Raw genomic sequence first — 19,922 nt, forward strand, 5'->3', positions numbered from 1 at the left:
GACCTGCTAGGGGAGGGAAAGCACGGCAGAACAGCAAAAAACTCTGCATGACAGTCCTTGGTCTGGCGTGGGACGGGGGCAGAGGTGCTGCTGCAGCCCCCCGCGCATGAAACGTCAACGGGAACTGAAGGGAGGGTGTTTGAAGATAGATATTTCCTTCCTTGCTGTTTGACAATTTTATTTTTTTAACCTGCATTTAATGTAATGATTTATGTTATGTGTAGCTCAAACACACATATTTTAGATTATTATTTAAATGTTTTCAGCATGTGAGAATTCATTATTTTAACGAGACTTAAGATTCCAACCATAATTATAGCACTCAATAATGGAAGCTTATTAGTCTAAAGTTTTTCTAGGAATTAACAAGATGGTTAATGTCCAAGAACACCCTGACATGTAGAGAGAAGTTATAGACATTTTTATTAGCCAGAAATCTGAAAGACTTCAGGTCTTAACTAAAATCTGAACATCAGTATGAAATGTACGTCTCCATTAACTGCTACAGTACCTTTCTGTTCTATTTCCTAGTTTTTGAACATAACAGTTTATCAGTGTATCCTCAACAAATTGAAATGGTTATTTAATTTTATCACAAGTCTACTTATCTTTAAGTAAGCATTTCAGAACTGCTCTCTTCTTCTGCAGACTTAGTCCCACTCATACCTCAGGGCAGCTGCTATCAGATCATTCTTAATCCATAGTAATAAGAGATAAAATTTTAAAAAAATCTAGTGTGGAGAATGCTCGCTTCATGGTATTTGTGTCACAGTTGTTTTATTAGATGTTCTGGAGAAGAAAAGAGAAACCATTCTTCTAACAGTAGATAATCTTTATCTGTGGTGCTCATATGGGAAAACTATTGTGAGCCTTTGTGTACTCACTGTCAAAAATTCTGAAACAGCATTACTATTCGTGGTTTCATTTGTCCTACCACCATCCTTTAGGCTCCTAAGTCCTGATCCTTCAAACCGATGAAGAGAGTACTAACCCTTTTAATTTTATTGGTAATATCTTAGACATTAGCGTCACTGAGGTCAGACTTACCCAAACCTAAAACATGAACTGTGCACAAGCCGAATACCATGTGTGCAGGGTAAATAAAAGCTTTGGCATTCCTTGCTCTTCCTGAAGTATATTATGCAATATGTTGTCCTGAAGATAGAGCTCCATTTAATGTTGTATCAATAGACTTTGTTGTTGTTCTGTCATCTTCTTAACTGAACTTGACTTCAACTTCAGTAGAGTCCCAAATAAACCACATGACAGAATTCAAGAGGCAGGAGAGATTAAAAGGAGTTGGGTAATCCTTGGAATAGACAAGAACAGTTTATGCATACTAGAGATGTATTCCTTTATAGGTCATATCTAATGATACCCAAAATATATTCTCCCACACCCTCTCAGGACTTAAGAGGGGAAAGAAAGAGAAAAATGGAATGACACAGCATACCCTGATCTATCCACGGCATCACAGAAACAGATTATTCTCCATAGATTTTATTTTTCTGTCTCAAAAATTCACACGCAGCTTAGTCTTTCTCTGGGTGCTTTTTAGCACCCACAACTCCAATCAGACTGTGAGGTCATCTTAGTTTATGACTCAGGCTATCATACCTGCAATACAAGATTACAGGGATACTGCAGTATTTCCCAAGTTGAAAATGACCTAATGTACAGCTACATTGCTATTGAGCTGAACTGGAATTATACATACCTGTCCCATACATGAAGACTGGGATTTGAATCCCAGGAATTGAGAACATCTTTAAGGCTACCAGGTTTCCACAGATGCACAAATAATCAAACTTAAAAGCTTTCCTACTAGCACCAAATTTTCTTAAAGTTACTGTGTCTGAATTGATTACTCAGCAAGTTTATGCATAGCAGCTGACAGAAACATGAATCAGTGCTAAAACCACATACTATTTTGACTGACATTGGAAGAAAACCAGTTAGACCTGCTGGATGTTTTGACATCTCTTGCTAAATCAAAGTGATTTTATGAGTTAATCTTTTATGGCAGCAAGAAATCAGCTAAGAAGAAACTCAATCTAGAAAGAGATGCACATAACATTCAGAGCAACTCAGGTATAAAGTACTTTGCTGGTTTTCAGTAAACATTTCAGTAGTTCCACGGAATTTAATTCCCACTTTACTATTACACAGGTGACAGACTGAAGGGATTAACAAATTCTTAACTTTTCCCTCCTGTGTCAAAAGAAACAGCTCCTTTCCATGGACAGACACAGGTGGTATCTGCTGGCCGCAATAGAGGCAGTGAATGTATTGTTTATCAGAAATGTTGGCTACTGTTAAAATTATTGCTGCCTTATTGCAACACAAGCTAACAGCAAAAGCCATGATTTCAATAAATAAAATCTCCTATTAGTATCTATTTCTCCTGGTCTTGAGGATAGATAATTAGACTCCACAATGAACCCCCACGTGTGAAGGATTTTTCAGACGCCTTCTCCAAGTTGGGTGTCTCTGTCTACTCGAGGAGCAACTTTAATTGGTCCTTCAGTAGAAGAATCCTCTGTTTTCCAGAAGCAAAATGTTTATTTCTGTAAATATTGGGAATTCAGATGCAAACCAAAGTCAGTATCAAGCCTATTTTTTCCACTAAAATACACAGGTGACTAAGTAAGGGGACTGCTGATGTAGACTTACTTTTAGAGGTGTCAACCTCCAGGAATGGAATCCAGGATCTGTAGTTATAAAATTATTGTTATGGGGTAGCAGTTTTAATTACTATGTAATTTTAATTACTAAATTACTAAAGTGTGTTGTCTGGAGAAATGTAATGATGGACCAGCTCTTAATAATTGCATCAGTGCAAATTTGGGGATGTGACTCCCACTTTTTAAATAAAATTATCTTATTTTTGTGGCTTATAGGACTCCACAACTAATGAAGAAGAAAAATCTTAAATTCAAACCAAATATGCTATTGCTGCCTGTTTGTCTTCCCTTTGGATACACGTAGCAAAAACAGTTCCGCATCTAACAATGAACTTTTTATTCCTTTTAAATTACCACAGTGTTTCAGTATTCCATTAAAATCATTACATGCTTTTGGTAGTATTTCTGCAGATTACATTGCATTAGAGAATCTTATGATGATGTCATCACGCTAGAGACAGTGTTGTCTAGAAAAGTTTCTTCTCTTTGATGTGGTGTCATTTTTTTGGTTCGTTTTCAAACAACCAGCATCTGTAAGATAGAAGAGATTAAGAGGCTGAGAAGACTTGATTGTCAAAATACCACTCAAATAGAAATGGAAGCAGAGTACTGCTGATTTGCACAGCTCAGAAAGTTTTTATGTTACTTTTCTTCCGCAGTTTCCCTGGGGAGAAAGACTGAAAATATAGGCTGCTATCACCCTTCCCTCAGGAAGGAAGAGCAATTCCACTTTGTATAATCTCATAGTGAAGATGTGGGTTCAGATCCCCCCGGGCAGAGCAGGCATGTGAACTGGTTTTCCCACATCCTCAGTGAATATTCCAGCCACCCGAGTACTGGAAAGGGCTGGGGTTATTCCTCCTCCCAGCCTGTGAATCGTGACTTTTGTTTCTAAAGCTATTCATGAAAAGTGATGGGCACTGAAATATTGCAGAAATGTCAAAAGAAACTGTTCTAGTCTGCCCTAAATCAGCTTCTTTTTTTAGAAAGTAACTAATACACAGAGGGTCGTTTGGCCATTTTCTACATTCAAGATAGTCAGTCCAGCTGCTCAGAACGATTCTTTCCCAGATCGTCAAACTTCATTGTCCCCATCAGAACACAGATAGTTACTGTCTTATCCCCTTGGAGTAAGTGCACGCATCCTTATCACTCGTTCTGCTCTCCTGCCTCAGGGACAATCACAAGATTTACGTTCATCTCCATTTGTTCCTTGACTCTTCCTGTACTGTGCTCAAGAAATGTATTGAGCACAGATGTTTTTTCTCCATCTTGACAGAGGACTGGGTCACCAGTTCCAGGTCTGCCAGAACCGGTCCTGCTTTAATTGCCCGCTCCATCACCTCCCCCGGTATCTCCATGCAGCGCTCTGGGGAAGTGCCTCCTTCGATCACTTTGCATTCAGAGTCCGTCGCTGGGAGCCAACTCTCACCACATATTCCGAGGTAAGTATCTGTGTGTCCTGAAAGCATACAGCCTCTTTCTCAAGTATTCTTTCATTTTTGTTCCTGGAAAAACGTGACATCTGGTAGATGCTGTTTACTTGCTTATTGAAACTAAACTTCTAAGTTAGTTCTTTAAGAAGGAAGAATGTATTTATGTCTTGGTCTATTTTCATATAGAACCACTTATGTTAAAAATGCGATACTTCTCTATTTCCTATTGTTTAATAATAGCTTGTACACGTAGATATGAAAGTAGTCTGTGCATAAAAGTACCGAGTTGGATTTTTTCCCTTGTTGACATATTTCTAAAATACCAGAAAATAACCAAAATACTGAAAATACAAAACAACATCATTATCTTTTATTAAAAAAAGGAGAGTCATGCAAAAACGGTACAGTGTAAAGTCGCAGTAATGAAGTATGCCTAAGATAAATACTGTAAGTTTTGAAATAATTGTGATAAATTAAAACCACTTTGTTAGTTTTAGAAAGTTCCTGAGAACTGAAAAACAACAGTGCACATAAATGCAATTTTCCCCTGATTTTCCAATTCTACAATTAGATCTCCAATTTTCCAAACCACAGATACACTCATATTTTGACTGGGTACCCTACATTTCTGAGTCTGGAGGCTCGTGACTGGGGGGAGTTGATGCCACAGCAGTATCTGTTAGGCATCCTCCAAATGCCTCCATCTCTTTCCTGTCACTCTGGTACTCCTACTCTTCTGAGAACGCTCCCGCAGTGCTGTCTTAGTATCATGCCGCACACAGAAGACTGGCTCAGGCTTTTCGTCTTCATTCTGTGCTTCCCCAAATCCCACACACTGTAAAAGTGGAAGAAACATTAACCACCGTGTAGGCTGCCCCTTAACCAAAAGGTTCCTAGTAGTTATCAATGTAATTTCTTTTTATGTCGTCTTCTTATGTGGACTTGCATATATAAAACTAGACATAGAAATATTTCAGAAAGCTATCATTAACCCCAGCACCAAGTCTTCTTTCTAATTCAGATTTAACTTCCTGGATCAGTTCGGTAAATATGAAATACAATAACCCATACAAGAAGCTGATTTTTGGATGTTTTCCAAGTCAAAGTAAAACTAATATATACTGGTATATTTTTAATTAACACATGCTCATTTTTTTTCAGTTTCAAAATTAAAAGAAAAATGTAACTAAAAGAATGACTAAATCACTACACTTCTCTCTCCTTTCTTAGTGCTGATGTCGGCAGCAAAAACTTAAATTCTCCTTCCATCCTGTATTTTGAGGAAAAAACCAAACTGAAATATTCTGACAATAAAATACATAATGGTGTGTAAATATAGTGATGGAAGATCCAAACTACACTGAAGTTTTTTAAGCACTTACTGGAAAATAACAGTACTGAAAAAGCTGGACCTTTAGTCATAATGTGCAGCCCACTTTCAGGGCGATGGGTGCGATGCAGTATTTGCCGGCATAGCTCAGAGTGAGGTGAAAAAGGGATGTCTTTGCAGTCAATAGCGATGAAAAGCTTTTGTTCGGACATTGCTGTTTTGTCTTTGTAATTGCGCCTTCAAAAAGAAGTTTATCAGAAAAGCAGAACGCCACCGTGCTCTGTGATTAGCTCTAAAATCTTTTCACCGGACTGACACAGAGCTGATAAGGACCTGTTATACGCCCCACTGCATGAAGTCGCATGTGTCACTGACTTCTCATTAGAATGAAATCTTGACCCTACCCAAGTCAGATTTGTCACCGATTTAATTGTAGCTGCAATTACCTCCTTAAAGTTTTTGAACATCTTCAGAGAAGACAATTAGCTGCTTCTGGCCAAGTCAAACAAGCAACTCGATGGCAGATTTCCCCACCGTGATCGCGTGAGGAGTGGTTTTGCCTATCCTATTTCCAACGACAACAGAAAGAGAGAATTGAAGTACTTTGGGTTTGGTGAAAGGTTGAAGCCGGGCAGACAAAGGTCTTCTCCTGTAAGGGGCAGTTTTGCCGGCTGCAGGTGTTGTTCCTGCTCCGGAGGTGTATTTCCACGCAAATAACGTCAGAAACCATACTCTGTCGAAAAACAGACCCAGCAACTCCATGAGGACAGCAAAAAGCCTGTACAAGACTGTGCTCTTCAAATGCCCGTGTCCACACCATGGACACCAACCTACCAAGGTTTGCTTTACCTTATGTTGAATTCAATTTGTTTCCGCAAGGTCTTTTGCAGGTGGGGAATGGGTTTTCCCACCCTACTTCACAGGGATTCACACCCAGACCTTTCACAGAGGGCTCTGGGGTAGCATGTACACCAGGGAAACGCCAGGAGGAGAGGAGCCCCCGCGGCAGCGGTGCCCTGGAAGACGCGCTGCCCCTGTACCCTCCATGTGTTTTCCACCTAATTTCTCCTGCTAGTTTATTAAGCACCACAGGGTGACCTGCTCCAGATGTGGGGTGTGGAAAGTTTTGCTGGAAATAACCAAGCCCACACCTCCGGGGTGCGGCCAGCCCCGTGCCCTCAAGGCCGAGAGCGGCCACTAGGCGCCGGGTAGCGCGCGCACGGCGCCGCCGGCGAGGCCCGCTGACGCCCGGCGGAGGCGCGGCCCTGAGGCGGCGGGGGCCGCTGAAGACTCCACCTCCCGGCATGCCGAGCGGAGCGGGGCGGGGCAGGCCGGGGCGGGGCGGGGCGGGGCGGGCGGCGCGCATGCCCGCCCTGCCATAGCGCCCGGCGCTCACACCTCCCCCTCAGCCGGGCTGCGCGCGGCGGAGCAGCGGTAACACCATGGAGGCCGTTCCCCAGCCACGGCCCCGGCCCGGCGGGGCCGCCGCCGCCGCCCCCCTGCCGCCGCCGCCCCCGGAGCAGGAGCGCAAGCTGGAGCAGGAGAAGCTGTCCGGGGTGGTGAAGAGCGTCCACCGGCGGCTGCGCAAGAAGTACCGGGAAGGTAACCGCGGGGGAGGGGGCCGCCCCCTGCGCGCCGCCCAGGCCGGGCCGCCCCGCTCCATTCCCCTCACCGCGGGAGCCGGGCCGGGAGGGGGGGCGGTCTGGCGGGGAGCTGCCCCCGCGGGGGGCTCCGCGCGGGCCGGGGTGTCCCCCCCCCGTGGGCGGGGCGGCCCAGTGCCCCCAGCCGCTGCCAGAGCGGCGCGGGCCGGCTGGGCCGCGGACCGCTGCCGAAGGGGGTGTGTCGGGGGGGGGTGGCTGGGAACAGCGGCTGGGAGCAGCTCCGGGCCCGCTTCCTGCTTCTCCCCGGGCGACCGGGGGCGCCGCTGCCATCGGCTGTCCGCAGCCCCGTCGAGGAGCCCCGGTCGGGTCTGCCGAGGTTTTGTCGCTTTCCGTGGGGTCTTGGCAACGGAGACCCCCTCCTGGCTCAGGAGGGCTGACAGCACATCTCTAGGAGCTTTTCCCGTGGGGTATAGGAGAGGAGGATTGGTGTGCACGGGTAATGCTGGGAGGTGAAAACGTGCGCTTGGCTAAAGGTGTGCGCTACACCTGTGTATGGGCATGGGTCCCCGGGGCCCTATGCTACCGCTCCGTGTGACTCCATAGCTGATAGCTACAGCGAGGCCTTTCACCACAGGCAGCTTCGAAGTCGTACGGCGACGGCAGATCCAAACTCAGGATCTGCAGGAGTGGGGAGGACAATAGGTCATGAATGCCAAGAGAGATTGAATGGTGATCTGGAGAGGCAGGGGTCTTTGTGAACTGTTTGTGCCTCTTGTCTTTCAGACACGGAGGAATAGTTCAGGCTGGAGCACTAAGCAAAAGACTTGGGGAAAAGCTGTTATAAAATAAATTACTCTGAGTCCTTGAAAAATCTACTTTGTCATCAGTATTAATGTCCTTATACAAGGTTCTCATGGGTGGTATTGGAATGCTTAAAACCTCCCAGAAATGCTTTCAGATGAGTGTCAGAGTTGAGATTTGTTTGCTGAAATTTGTAGTCTCCTCAGGTTGATTATATTGATCTGTCTAATCTTTATAAGACAGGTTACAAAAAAAATCGTCCATTCATTCTTTCAGTGAGTCCACAGCTCTTTGCTGACCTGGTGCATACCTCAAGAAGGACATTTATGAAATGGGAATTCTTCCTGTTGTAGGCACTAGTTTTTGCCTCTCCTCTATGTCTGCATACGACACTTCTCTTGAAGTAACAAGGTCATTCTGCTTTCTGGACTTCAGAAGTCTCCACGGGAGCCTGTCCGTGGGATTTGGGCACAGATATCTACCTATGTAGACACTGATCAAGAGTCACTGTTTATTTTGGCTTTGGTGAGCCAAAACTGAAGGGAAGATGTCCCTTGTTCTCCTGACATTTAAGTGAAGGAACATAGTACATTTTAACAGTCAAATCCTGGCAAAAGAGTCCAGCTTTGAGCAGTTCATATTTTTCTGTTATTTCAGAGTGCCTGCAGATTAAGACAGACAAACATTGGCACTGTTAACTTTAAAAAAAATGTGAGCAATCTCTGTAACAGCTGGATTTTTTTAGATGAGTGCCTAAATTACATAAAAGTCTATGTAAGCCTACTTCTCAGCAAAGAGCAAGTTAATATGCAAGGGTAAGTTGTGTTTTATCTTTAATTCAGTGTAATTGGTTAAACGAAGGAGCAAATAGTACTCTTAACTTAGTATGTCCTGTAAATCATGTGTTAGTGAAAACTTTACAGTGATTTTTTTCTAGTCACTCTTAATTAGCAACATTGTGTGTATTTTCATGGAGAGAGTTGAAACCCAAACAGTTCATCACATCACATCTATGCAACAAGGAGAGCTCCACCTATTACCTACTCATCCAATAGTAGGTGGTCTTTCCAAGTTACTAGGGATTAGTAGTCGTAATACTTCATACATTAGGCTGTTTCAACTTTAGAATTTTATTTTTGGAGCCTTTTCTCCCTACATTTCGCTATGCTTCTAAAAGCAGACTTGAGAATCTCCTTCCTAAATGTCTTTGATATCATTCTGAAATTGTAATACTAGTACATGCTTGACCTCTGAAGGATCTTTTCTTGGATTTTTTTGTTTGTTTTGTTTTCTAATACTCGGAGACGCTGACTGGCAAGCACGCTACCCTGATAAAATCAAAGTTGACAGTTTGCTAAAGAGAAGTTAAAAAAACAACAAATCATGTGTAATTTCTCAGTACGAATTGGATTATACCTTGGGTATGAAAAAACAAAAGTAAAAAATGCCTCCTTGGTTATATGCTTACAGCTTATTACACAGGGAGGACCTCTTGTCTCCACAGTGCAGTGCACTCAGCTCCATATGAAGCAGAAACAGAGCTATCTGTATTATTCCAGAATCTTGTATTGTCCTTTTTTTGTTTTGTCTTTTTTTTTTTTACTCTGCCTCTTCTCACGTTTACTAGAGTTCTATGAAGCTAGTTTCCATTTTGTCTAAATGAGCAAACAGTACTAGAATTGCTGTTGCATGGACTTTGGTGCCTTGTCTGTAGATATAAAAATAGAATTGCATATTAATTTTGTTGGCAGAGGAAAAAGCATGTTGAGTATCCTTCTGAAATCTATATGATTATGTTGCATGGGGTGGATAAGTCTAAGAAAGCCCTTGGTATTGTAATATGATCTTAAGTTACTGTCTTCTGTTAGAAGTGTTGAAGGGAAATAGATGCTTCCTTGAGACACTGAGATGTTTGTTGGTAGAAGTTATACAGGCTTGATTTTAATAAGCTGATTTCTTTGAGAATTCATTTGCCTTGCTGATGTTAGCAAGCCTTGAGTTTCAATGAGCAATTGTAAAAGGCAAGCCAGTGTATTATCTGACTTGCTTATAACTGGCACCATTGTTATCATTTTGTTTCATTTCCCACAATGGTTCCCCTCTTTTTTGAAGATGAGCCAGTGGAAAAGTGACAATATGCTTCAAAACTGCAAGCTAACATGTTTCTGAAGAAGTTGCCTACTTGTCAAAGTGCAAAAGCACTTAACTAGGGATGGATCACAACAAATTTTTTGCAGTTACTAAGGAATTTCTAGAGTAAAGTTTAGTCAGCTGCATGTCATCTAAAGGGTTTGATTTTTTTTTTTCTTGGTGAAAAACTATATCTTGAGATTCATCAAAGCTGAATCTTCTTTTTTAATTTCTGCATTTGTTGAACCATTTTTACTTGTACATATGGTGGATGGATTTTGTATGTACATCTGTATTGTGGCTCATGTCATATCATAGTCCCAGAGCATGCCAGTGTATTTATGACAAGCATTTGCTGTCAATGTTCAAATGGTTCAGCTTAAACTCTTAAGTTTGCATTGAAGTGCATTTTTTTGCTTTCTTCAAGAATTTTTACTTTTTTACTGTGTGACTAGTACTTACCTTTTCCTGTTTTCAGGATATTACTAATCTAGTGTGACTTCTAGTGGGAATATTTATATTTTTTTCTCCCTTTTCATCTCCTTTTCTTTTCATTCTTTTTTATTTCCTTTCCTTCCCCTTACACCCTCTCTGTTAATAGTAAATAAAGAAGGGAACTAGCCTGTTACAACATGGGGATGGGGAAAAAACAGTGTTTGGTTTAGACTCTTGCTCATGGTTCTGTTGCCTGGTACCATAGGAGACCCCAAATTTTACAGGATTTTCCTCTTTGCATCTTTTAGGCAGCTGCAGCCATGGGCTGGAGCATGTTGTTATGAGTTGCATATATGCATGTATGTTGCATATATTGCATGTATGCAGATATGTCAAGCCTGACAGACAGGCTTGTACAAGCAGATTTAGTGGTTTGTAGGAAACTAAGCATGATCTACGGAACATCTGCTATGTGATATTAGCCTGTCTGTTTCCAGTTGCTCGTAGCAGCCAAGTAGGTTTAATTTTTACTATGATAAAAATCCTTTCCCTTGATACAGAGGCAGTCTTTTTTTTCCTCTGAGTTGTTTATTACCTTTGTAGTCACACAGAGCTGTATTTATTAAGTAAACATTTTATGTGCAGAATGACCATCAGTCACAGATAGTTTTGTATGTTTGGAAAGATGTTTTGTAGGACCTTCTACTTCTCGCTGGAAGTTCCATATTGAGCACAAGTGGAAAAAAATTGCTGAGGTATCTGTAAATATTTTATGAAATATTTTGTTGTGTGTTCACGAAAATGTTTTATTTCTCCTTCTGTACACCTGTTAAGGCTGTTCAGGCTTAGAATCACACAGAACTGGTATTTGTCCTGGTATCAGTTACTGTCCTGGTATCAGAAGCTGATAGAAATATTTCTGGGTGGTAGTTTGATTCCTTAAAAGAAAGATTTGTTGAAACTTCAAAGAAATTAATAACAACTTTATTAAAAGGTTTCTCAAATCCAGAAAATTAGGAAGAATTTGCAGGACCCTGCCTGATGATAAGTAACCTGAGTAGGTAAGTGGTTTAGACATTCATGTGAGAAGTGTCCTTCTGAAGTCAGTTGCTTTATGGTCTCTTCCTCTCTCATGTTTTTCATGAAAAAACCTTAAGAGAGCTTAAGTTCTTTCTAATGTGAAACAGGAAACATTTTGACATAGTGGCATTTTTCACAGGACAGGAAAACTTTGTCACTGAACTCTACACAATAAGTTAACGGTTATTACTCCTTTTTGTTAAATATAACAAAACATACAGTAGGTTTACTGTAGAAGTAAACCTAAGTTTTCAAGATCTCCATTTGGCTTTCCCCACTTGCATTAATTTCTTGGAAGAGGGAGACACTTTGCAATACTAACTGTTACATTTTCAAGCAACAGAAACTAAATGCCATTTCATTAAAATTGATGCTATTTTATGACATGGGCGTTAAGATATGATTGCCCTTACTGTTTGCACACCACAGTTTTGCAGTGAAACTTTCATTAGAAATCCCATAATATTTTACAGTTTGGGGGATTTAATCATTGGTATCATTTAGTTAGCCCACAAATTTTGAAAATCCACTGGCTATGGCACAGAATTGCATCCACTGAACAAACAGCTATATGTGACCTCCTTCCCTGCTTCTTTATTGCCTTGGCGGGGAAGGTGGTGTTCCTATTGCAAGGTCAGCATAATGAAATCCGTACCTGTGCCTCAATTGCTTCTGATTTTTGTGCCTGCGTTTGCACAAATCTATCAAAATCAGTAGTTTCTGTTAATGTGTTCATCTCTGCGTTGGTGTCGTTAAGGTGCAGCACATTGTCCATCCCAGAAAGTCAGGTTTGGGGAAAAGGAGAGAGGGGTGATAGTTTCCAATAGAGTAGATCCAACACCTGGGGGCAGTAATTGCTTAAACTATCACAAATAGGTTCCCCACTGTTTGTGTGACAGCCATCAGAGATTTATAGCCGATCAGAGACATAGGTTATTCTTCAGGGTGATATAAACCAACCCCCAGTAGATGCTTTAAAGAGCAGATGAATTGTACCCTGGGAGTCTGGTGTAAACAGATAGGAAGTTTACCTGGCAGGTCAGATGTAGAAATCTGCATTTGATCAAACGAATCCTTTCTATGTGAGTGGAAGGGAGGAACATTGGTATTGAGATAGATAGACAGAGAAAATGAGATTCTTGCACTTTTTTTGTTAAAGATTTTATTGTGAAATATTTCAGGTAAATCCTAAGAAATGTAAAGCAAACACTAGTCAGACAAGAAAAGGATATTAGCTCTGATTGCTTGAACTTTGTCCGAGTTGAAGTTCATGTTCTGTATTTAGACATGTAAAATTGGAAAACAGTGAAGCCAAAAATACCTAATGTCTTTCACAAGAAATAGTGGATATGCTGTTTTAATAAGGCAGATGTTCAGTAAATTTCTAGTTTATCCTGTAAACACTAAAAATTGTGAATAGCATAATATTAGCTGATATTCCTCATGTAATTAATTTTACTAATCATTGCCACAGCATCCAGACATTTAGTAGTACAGCTAAATTTCAACTGACAACTCACTGTTAATGAGAAATTTTGTCGGATATTCATACAAATTTGATTTCAGCTTTAGCCTAGTGAACAGTCTAGGGTTGCTTTTCCCATTTACTGTTTAGCATGTTGTAGAAACTAGTTTACTGTTTCCAACAAGGAAGTGAGAGGCAGTTTTAAGAGGCTAAAAATGAGATGGATTTTTTTCATTCCACAGAGCATTGCCATCAACAACAAAAGAAAGCTCAAAGATCTTGCTAGGCGTTGCTGTGGCCAGCAGCCTGTCATCTGAAGTTATCCAGCATTGTCGTGGGCACTTGTTAATTGTGGGGACAGGTTTGCTTTTTACAATGAGCAATTCAAAGAGCTGTATTAATAACTGTTGTACAAATATGAACATGTCACTTTTGCTTCTGTCTTTCATTGTTCGTCAATGTATTGTGCTTATTTTCTCCTCTACCAGAGCCATCAAAGGTGTACATAGGAAGAAGGCAATATGCTGTTATATAGAAGTATAGAGAAGGGAGTGGATTGAATCTGTTTTTATACATTACCGATTTGTATCAGCATGTAGGTAGCCAAGACTTCAAACCTTTAAACCCTTGTTTGTCTTCTTTTTTTTCCTTCTTTTTTTTTTCCTCCCCAATTACAGCTACTTGGAATTCAGAAAATTGTAGTTTTCCAAAAGGAAATAATCCCAGTTTTCCTCAAGTATTAAAAAACTGTTTCTTTGCGGAGGGGAGTTGTTGATTAAGATCTAAACCCACATTGCATCTACCTGAAGCTTAAGTGCACGGTGTCAGATACATTTTGGGATGTAAGATCTTGTTTGGTGATGGATGAAATATTTTGTACTTGTTTCTGAGATTGTCAGAGATGACTGCTCCGTTTTTCTGAAGAGCACCTATGGTATTAAGGAAAATAGTAATTACAAAACTTGTCTTGTGGATGCAGATATTACTTTTAACTCTATATGACTTAACTATTTTATTGCTTGATAAGACAGAATGATTCAAATCAGCTATTTGGGATTTTATCGCATTCCAAAATGAAAAACATTGCCTTTAGCAAAACTGACCTCTGTTTCTTTTATATACAGAGGGTTGGGTTTTGTTTAAAATACCAGTTGATAAGATTTGTTCTGTCAGAAGTCGAAGAATAATTGACTGATTAATTTTTCTATTTATTTCATAAACATACCTTAAATGGCAGTTCCATTCAACACTCTATAAAGAAATGTCTTTTAAAAATAAAAAAGACAAACAAAAAATAGGATGGGAGAAAGCTTAAAGATAGACTGCCTGGAGAGAGCAGTTATGGTATGGGATCCTCTCACCAAGAATGGCAAACCTGGTCTTCTCACACTGTGCTGGGGACTTTGGATGAGATCCTGTAAATAAATGTGGAATGAGGGGAGTTCTTACTGAGCTTGTATGATTCTTTCTTCTTTATTAAAAATGTTTTCAGTTGTTGAAACTTACAGCTAACGTTAGGTCTCTATTGCTGTTACCCACAATTAAAACTGTGTTGTAATTAGAATAATTTAAAAATAACTTCTACGTGCCTGACCTGTTCTCTCTGTGACAGGATTCGGTAACTGCTGATTACTCTGTGGTTGAGTTTTGGGGGTGTGATTTGGCTATTCTGCAGGCAATATTCATGTGGGTGGAAATTATTTAGAGGGATTCATCTGCTCTAGATAAATAGTCTTGGATTTTTGTTATTGCATTAGAAAAGGCCGTGTTACGAAGAACCTACAAGTTGGTCAGTCATTTGTTTACTGATGGAATCGCTAGAAAGAGGTGGGCTTTGGGCTTTTTGTTTTTAAAGGAATAGTTAATCTTCAAGGTGAAGAGTAGGCAGTTTATTTATTTTCTAGGCAATTCTGGATAGAGGGGAGAGCAAACATTAAATAATTTTAAAATAATGTCACTGTAATGATTTGAGAGGTGTGTGAAACTCCTGTTATGAGCCAGTCTTGTGACTCACACTTTTCAGCTGGACGTTGGCATAACTGGTTCCTTGATGGAGCTCTGAGGTGTGTGAAGATCTCTGAAGAGTCAGTGCTCAAAACAGGTTTTAAATCACTTAAAAGATGATCTCCAAGTGCATAGTAAGAGTGTCGAGTAGCCTTAAACTTTATATTCTGGTATGGTCATGAGTATGTGAGATGAAAAGTTTAATGCACAAAATCAAATATTCACTTTAAGATGTGATCGAAGATGCAAGACATTTTTTTTAATTCCTTTAGATTAGCCTACCACAAACTTCTATTTAATTTACAGCATTATTGGTTGCTTAACAGAAGATTTTATTTATCTTATTTCTTTAGTAACCGTTAGTTTTGTGGTAAAACCTTCCTGCATGTTTTACTGCCTCTTTGGTTACACAAGCAATGATTCATAAATAAATGTTTAGCTCCACTAGAGTTAATGCAGTATTTGCACATGGATTATAATGTATTGTTTGAAAAATTTAATACATAGCTCTACTGTGTTTTGGGTATCAGTTTGAAATTGGATGCTGCAAGACCCGTTGTAGTCACTACCTCAAAATCTCAACAGATAGGAAGCATTATTTGCATTTTCAACTCAGTATTGGAGCATGATTCTGGAATCAAAGTTCCTGTAAATCTGTCTAATGCTTCTGTCTATGCCTTCTCAAAGCTCATCCTGGAGAAAAATGAAGGAAAAACATAAGAACAGCTCACTACTGTGGTACTTGCTCAAGGAGAACTGGACCTCAAATGCTTCTTTGAAAGTCCCTGCACAATGCTGCCAGTGTCTTAAGAAAACCCTTTATCTGCAGTTGTTTTGGAGTTTACATTAATGAAAGGGCAGACAAATGGGCATCATATCAAATCCAGTATTGACAGTGGGTCAACAGCAGATGCTTAGACAAGAATATATGAGAAGTGCTGCAGGAGTATCACTGTATGTTTGCTTACCATTCTGTCTTTCAGTGATTTCATGGTCTAGGAGCTCCCGAGTTAAAAATTGCATCTTCGAATATGGAGTTTGTCATGGATTTTCTTCCCTTAGTTTGCCCAGCAACATGAACTTTTAAGCTTAATTACACATTTTGTGAAGAAATAGCTTTTTTTTTTTTTGCTTTGACGCTTCCCTTCTGTTCTTTTCCTGAATGTCTCCAACTTTTAGAACAACCAGAAGTTGTTCCATATTTGCCTTTCCTGTGTCACTCGTGATCTTGTGGAGGTCTGTCCTCTCCTGCTTCCATCCATCTCTTTTGTGCCTCTATTTAGACGTTCCTCATCCAGAAGCTGTGCTGTATTTGTCCCACGTTGCCATTTTCTGTATCTCTCTAGACCTGTTGTATTGGAAGATGAAAACAAACCAGAAGTGCGCACAGAATTGAGTTGACATAGGGCGCGTGATGGAATTACTTTGTGATGAATTTTTCCACTTTTGTTCTGCATGTCTCTTCTAATAGTCCTTGTCATTCAGTTTTATTTTTCTTGTCAGCTCAGTGCCAAGAAGCTGTTACTGTCATAGGCAGCTCTGTTGCAACCCGAAGTTCATGTCCCAGAGTGCTGGTAGTCTGCTCCGGGTCTGTTGCTATATATTTAAATTTAAGATACCTTATCTGTGGACTCTCTTGCCCCTCATCTGACTTTCAGAGAGAGGTGTAAATCCCTGCCTTGTTCAGAAGGAAATAAGAAGAGTTGCTATGAGAGCAGGATTCAGTGTTAGGAGACATCACTACTTTGCTGTAAGAAAGGACTAGCTAGTTAAGTTAAGAACATATGATCTTTACATATTTTTTCTTCCCCGTCTGTCTTATTTCTTATGTTGTAAGGAAAAGAGGTATTTGGAAATAGAATAATTGCTTAAGAATAGACCAAATGAAGTAATGGACTAAAAGAAGAACAGTATTAAACTTGAGATTTTGAATTTGTGATGTTTTACCTCAGTAAGTGTTCATTTGTTCCTTTTTCCTTTCTAATTATTCATGTATTCTTCAACTAAAACTTTAGCAACCACATGTCATTTGAGTTGCCTGGAGCATGGACTAAGATTCAGAGTACTGTGGCAATGAAACTGTATCTAAATTGCACCAAAATTAATAGGCTATTGAGAATGCACTTCGAACTTGGCTAGTGCTTTCTGACTTGGTGCTGTGTAGGTTCTGCAATTTGTTGACATGAGAAATAAAGATTCATAAGAGTTGTGTTTGTTTTGCCCCCTTTACTGTCTATACATTTCTTGCTCTCTTTCATCAGTAGAGTATGTTCTGTCCTGCATGATTGTTTCTACATAAGGCTCTCCTGAAAGCTCTGGAAAAGTGACCCATAGGTTTTAGCAGAAACCCCTGTGGGGACCTGCCTGTGACTTGGGTGTTTCTCTGCTTTAGTGATCAGTTGGCAACCATGCTGGCACCCTTTCTTATATAGCATCTCTCTCTGAACTTGGATCATTTAGGAAATGATGAGGGATACCACTCAAATAGAATACTGTATTTTTTTGTTCAGTCTAATAACTTGCTCATATATGCTTGTTGAATAGCAAGCAGAATACATGATTTCTTGTATAGCTTCCCTATTTTGCTAAAACTAAATAATGTCCACTCCCTTCCATCTCAACTGCTGTCTCACACAAGCGAGTATAAACACTTGATTTTAAACATGACTCACTTTTATGATTGTACAAGTGTGCTAGATGATTATTTTTGAGGAGAAAATTGCTACGACATCCCTAAACCAAACTTAAATAGGGAGTAACCTGGATGGTTTGTTTAAATCTTCTGATTTAAATCTATCTATACTTGTCCATCACACCCAGTTTTGCTGTAATTGGAGGACAGGTGAAGTGAGGGATTGTTACTCACTGCACACATGGGGGGAAAGGGGGGAAGTTGCCACTGGAAGAAATCTGTTTAGTTATTTACTGTTAATTAAAACAAAGCACATCAAAGAAATTGCCATAAGTGGGTTAGAAGCAGAAATCTCTTACTGATATGAGAAGGACAGGTCATACTGTAAGCTACTTTCAGGCTTTAGCAGACACTAATAGTTAGCTTATGCTTGATACACCTTTTAAATATTTCTTTGTAATATGAAGGTGCTACAAAAACTGGTTCTGGAACCATGTTGTGAAAAGTGCGTTGGTTGTCCCAGTCAAAGCTTAAAGTATAGCTCTGCTCTTGAAAACTTCTTGTTAGCTGTATCGGCTTGTAGGTGCAAAATCAGTAGATAATTTTTATTCTACAGATTTATATATATTTATACTAGATGCATGCACACATTTGTGATTAAGAAACACAAAAGGAATTAGTGAAGATCATACCAGTGAGCACATATTTTTCTTTCTCAGGGCAGAAATGTCCTTTTAGTAAGGTATACCAAGGGTTTGCGTGCTGTAGAAACCACAATAGGAATTGTGGCTAGCCACAACTAGCATTTATCTTGTTTTTGTTTAGCAGTACATTATGTAAAGCAAGCTAGGAGAAGTGGATACTTAGCAGCACAAGAGGGAAAATCATCATGTTTAATTACTTTGAAGTGCCAGAACTTAACCTGCAAGACTTCTTTTTAGCAAGGTGAGGAGCATGGAAATAAATCTGTCCCTAAAGATTAGCAGACGAGTTTATCTGTGATTTCCTGGCCTTTCGGTTTGATTTTTCAGTACTGTCGCCTAGAAGCTAATTCATTGGGACTGGCGAGATTAGACAGACATGAATGAAGGCTTGAATTCCTTTTCCAATGTATCTAAAGAAATCTATAGTCTGGGTTAAACTTCCATTTCGGCATTTTTGCATGTAATATCATCCACAGTATTTGCCACGAACATGAATGCTACTAGAAAACTTTTCAGTCTTTCATTTCTAAAATGTTTGTCATGTTAACGCTCGTGCACAGAAACCTGAAAGCAGACTTCCCAGGGACTTGAATTTCACAGAACAAACTGAACAAAATCAGTATACTGAGAATATTGCTAGTTTCTCAAGTACCTGATACCCCCTTCCTTTTCCAAAACCTGGAATTTTGTGTTTGACTAGAGAAAGGGGACCTTATTTTTGTTATGTGCAGGTAAAGTAATCTCTTGGTGCATTATATAACTTCTTTTAATTGGAAGATGGGGATTTTGCCATGGAGATAATGAGAAACTTTGTATCTAATGTGCAGTTTTTTCTGTTGTTGTTTTGTTTAGTGGGAGACTTTGATAAGATCTGGCGTGAGCACTGTGAGGATGAGGAAACTCTGTGTGAATATGCTGTGGCAATGAAAAACCTTGCAGATAATCACTGGGCAAAAACTTGTGAAGGGGAAGGCCGAATTGAATGGTGTTGCAGGTAAATATTAATGTATTTGAAAGACGCAATTGCACACTTCCACTTGCAATTATTTATAATACAAGGTTTAAGCGTTTTTTGCTTTTTTGCCAATTTTTAAGATTTGTTCTGTAACATTTAATGATTTATTGCTTCCTAAAACAAATACTTTCTTACTGTTCCAACTTACTAAGGAAATATAGCTTATGAAGTGTTTTGTTAAAAGGTGACTCTTTTTTAAAGTATCTTGAACAAGCAAGGTTGGTTGTGGGTTTTTTTCTGTCAAATACTGAGGGGAAAAAGCTGTTTGCAAGAAAACCTTTGAAGTAATTTTCTATACATTTGAACCTAAACTGAGCAAATGCAGTGAGTGTAGCTCAAGTTTGATTTTCAGGACTTTGGTTTGATTTGTGCATATAATAGTGTTTGATCTCTAAATGCAAATCTCTGCTGCGTAATTTTCAAGTCTTAATCTTGACTTTAACCTCTGTGAAACTTATTTTAAATGGATTTTAAACTTTAGAATTCCTAGTTGTCATAAACATCTAATTGGGTTGTCGTAATAGTAAAGTCATGAAGTGAGTTCAGCTAAACTATTTCAGTCCTTGAGGAAAATAAACTAGAAGAGAAATGTTGGTCACTCAGGA

At 39.7% G+C, this 19,922-nt stretch overlaps 1 protein-coding gene across 2 annotated transcripts in view; it reads left to right on the forward strand.

Moving 5' to 3' along the window:
• The first annotated feature begins 6,763 nt into the window (after positions 1 to 6,763).
• Positions 6,764 to 19,922, forward strand: part of SAMTOR (S-adenosylmethionine sensor upstream of mTORC1) — a 37,806-nt gene continuing 24,647 nt past the window's right edge. Inside the window, exons 1-2 of one of the 2 annotated variants that reach the window (XM_075147568.1) lie at positions 6,764 to 7,052; positions 19,155 to 19,296. In XM_075147568.1, coding sequence (XP_075003669.1) covers positions 6,893 to 7,052; positions 19,155 to 19,296 — 302 coding nt within the window. In that variant the 5' untranslated portion in view covers positions 6,764 to 6,892. Of the gene's footprint in view, positions 7,053 to 18,268; positions 18,544 to 19,154; positions 19,297 to 19,922 lie in introns of those variants that run through there. The other variant, XM_075147578.1, reaches the window with a different exon arrangement.

Source organism: Calonectris borealis, chromosome 1 (genome assembly GCF_964195595.1).
Source record: "Calonectris borealis chromosome 1, bCalBor7.hap1.2, whole genome shotgun sequence".
Lineage (NCBI taxonomy): Eukaryota > Metazoa > Chordata > Aves > Procellariiformes > Procellariidae > Calonectris > Calonectris borealis.